Source organism: Morus notabilis, unplaced genomic scaffold (genome assembly GCF_000414095.1).
Source record: "Morus notabilis unplaced genomic scaffold, ASM41409v2 Scaffold348, whole genome shotgun sequence".
NCBI lineage: Eukaryota > Viridiplantae > Streptophyta > Magnoliopsida > Rosales > Moraceae > Morus > Morus notabilis.
Window position 1 is genome coordinate 132,364 of NW_010361555.1, and position 2,700 is coordinate 135,063.

The 2,700-nt window shown below is 37.5% G+C and overlaps 1 protein-coding gene across 1 annotated transcript; it reads right to left on the reverse strand.

The window, feature by feature from the left end:
- Positions 1-204: 204 nt before the first annotated feature.
- LOC21401557 (trihelix transcription factor GTL2) lies at positions 205-2,490 on the reverse strand. The gene is made up of 2 exons (XM_010100056.2): positions 1,849-2,490; positions 205-1,644 (listed from the first exon to the last, which is right to left on the reverse strand). The coding sequence occupies exons 1-2, from the start codon at positions 2,346-2,348 to the stop codon at positions 432-434; spliced, it is 1,713 nt and encodes a 570-aa protein (XP_010098358.1). The 5' UTR covers positions 2,349-2,490; the 3' UTR covers positions 205-431.
- Positions 2,491-2,700: the final 210 nt, after the last annotated feature.

A 2,700-nucleotide genomic window follows, 5' to 3' on the forward strand; every position in this document is an offset into this window, starting at 1 on the left:
AAAAACCAGTTCATTCACCCCATGAAAATACGAGAGAAAATAATGAGCAAATTTATGGAGTTTCTCTAATAAGACAATCCTATCGATAATGTCAATCGGTTAGATAAAAATCACATCATATTAAAAAAGTACGTAAAATAATCAATTTTTGATATAAATTTGACAGTTAAAAACTCAAAATTGGTCATACCAGAGAAGCTCCCGTAAATTTATAGGATGTTATGTACGGTAAAATTGTGAAAACCTCCGTCAAAAGGTTGTATAAACCGATTGCCTATTTTCTCAAGTAATGGGGTTACATTTGTATCAAACATTGAATCAACAACATCTGAAATCGTACTTTACAACAAATAACATGATAGTTATAAATACGTAACTTGACAAACAAATTAAGCATCCCTAAGCTATGGTAGAACTCATGAAGTACAATTTCATTCTTCATCATCTGGATCATCCTCTTCTTCGATTTCGTCTTCGAAAACCTCGTCATCCTCATCCATATGGTTTAGCTTCTCCGCATCGCGGTCTACTCGCTCAAATTCTACCTTGTCATGAAAATCAACCCCATCAAAATCTAGATTCCCACTAGATGAAGGTTCTGCAACTCCAAAGGTCTCCATGAGCTCTATATAACTTTGCCTTTGACTTTGTGCCCCAAAACCATCAACTAGAGGCTTAGCACAATAGGGAGATATTGAAGAAGATGAAGAAGGGCCGACATTAAACATTTTGGGGGTATTAACTCTTGCGTAGAGCTGATCCAACTGATCAAAATAAGAGCAAGTTTTTGACACCTTATTTGTTGCACTATAATTGTTCTTGGTTTTTGATCTGAAATACTTATTGATGTTCTCCCACTTCTCTTTGCACCTTTTAGCACTCCTTTTATACCCCATTGAAGCCATCAAAGCACTAACATCTTCCCAAATAGGACCCTTAATATTTATCCCCGGTTCTTGATGAAACTTCTCTCCTAAACCGCTTCGGACTCGGATTAATGCCTCAACTTCACTTCTAGGCCATCTTCTCATGTTCTTTTCAGCACTCTTACTAATGTCTGACATTTCCTCCAAATTAGACAATTCACTAATGATCAAATCATCAGGGCTATTCTTAAATCCCGAAGGAAGATCAACTGTTTGGCCAGTGATTTTCTCCAAGTATGAAACAATAAGTGCCTCTCTGCTTGAAGCAAGGACTTGCTCATGGACTCTAGCCATGGCTTCTCTGTTTTGCGTTTGAGCTTCTTGGCGTCTCCACTCTTCTTCTCTCTCCCTCCTTTCTCTATCAATCCTATCAATGGCTTCCAAAAAATTGCTATGAAGCCTATCTTGGTGGCTCATCACCTGCTCAACCAAGCCCTCAAAGAAGCCCGCCATTGAACTCAAAAGCTCTTTACTACTTTTCCTCCTCCTCTTCTTCTTCTTATGAAGTTCGATTTTTGGCGAGGTTTCTTCTTCTTGACAAAACGGCGCCGGCTCAAGATTGGCCTCGCGGGTTAGAGCGGAACCAGTGCCGGTTAATTGTTTACTAGTACTGTTCTTTACAAGGCCATAGATTTCTTCAAGTTCATTGCATATCTCCCTCACATCGCCGAATTGGTTGTTCTTTTTGTCTGCGTTGGGAATATCATGAATATCCTTGCTGTGACATTAATACATAATACAAACACAATAATAAAAGTCATGAATGATGTTCAGGGAAAAAAAAGAAAAAGAAAAGAAAAACAACGACAACACGAAAATTTAAAAAAAAAAAAGGAACACAAAAGAGAAAATTGCAAAAAAGTAGAAGCAGGTAAAAAATTTTAGATGTAGTGTTACTATCATGTATGTATTGAAAAATTACCAAAAGGGTTGTTTGGCAGTGGAATATTCTTGCGTCTGCCGACAAAATTTGGGCGTGAACTCTAAAGAATATGGTCGGTTCTCGGGAAGTGCATCAAGCAAATAGTTACCACCAAGCTTGAAATTCATGACAGGGAAGAGATCATTGCTATGCGAAGATTGATCAGCTGGAGTTTCTCTTCGCTGTGCTTGCCATGGCTGAAACTGTACGGGCCATTCTTGGAAGAACTGGTGGGTGAATATTGGGTTAGTGTGGGAATTATATTGGTGTTGTTGTGCAATATCAGAATAATATTGTTGCTGTGCAGTAATATTTAGGAGGCCTTGTTGATGGTGAAGAAGAGAGAAATGTTGGTTAATTTGCATTGAAGGATTAACGGGTGGGAGAATATTATGAGGAAAAAATGGTGGTGAACAAGAGTACTCGCAGCAGCTATCTGTCAAGTGTTGAGCATCGGGAAGATCACTACTACTCTCTGCTCTTTCATAATTCGACTGCATGTTTAGAAGCGAAAGAAATGAAGTGATGAATGATAAAGCGCGGCGAAGATATAGCTAATAGCTAATTTTTGTTATCCTTCTTCTGCTTCTTATTTCGTGTAAACCCTAAACGTACATTAGTAAGTAGTACGGGGAAATGGGATAAGATAGCAGCGCAGCAACCTACCAGAGTATTACCCCCACATATATATATATATATATATATATATATATATACAAAAAATGCTAAATACAAACTCTATTACAGACTCTTTTCGGACTCTATTATAGACTTTTTTAAGGACTCTAACCTAATATTTTGACACGTATTATCTCTATTTTCTGAGACAAATTAACTTAATAATAAGTCATT

Bases quoted from the DNA above. Each gene is read 5' to 3' on its own strand.
- LOC21401557 (XM_010100056.2), bottom strand. From the start codon at position 2,348: ATGCAGTCGAATTATGAAAGAGCAGAGAGTAGTAGTGATCTTCCCGAT. The intron at 1,645-1,848 runs GTAATTTTTCAA...TTAATGTCACAG, and splicing joins ACTGCCAAACAACCCTTTTG to CAAGGATATTCATGATATTC.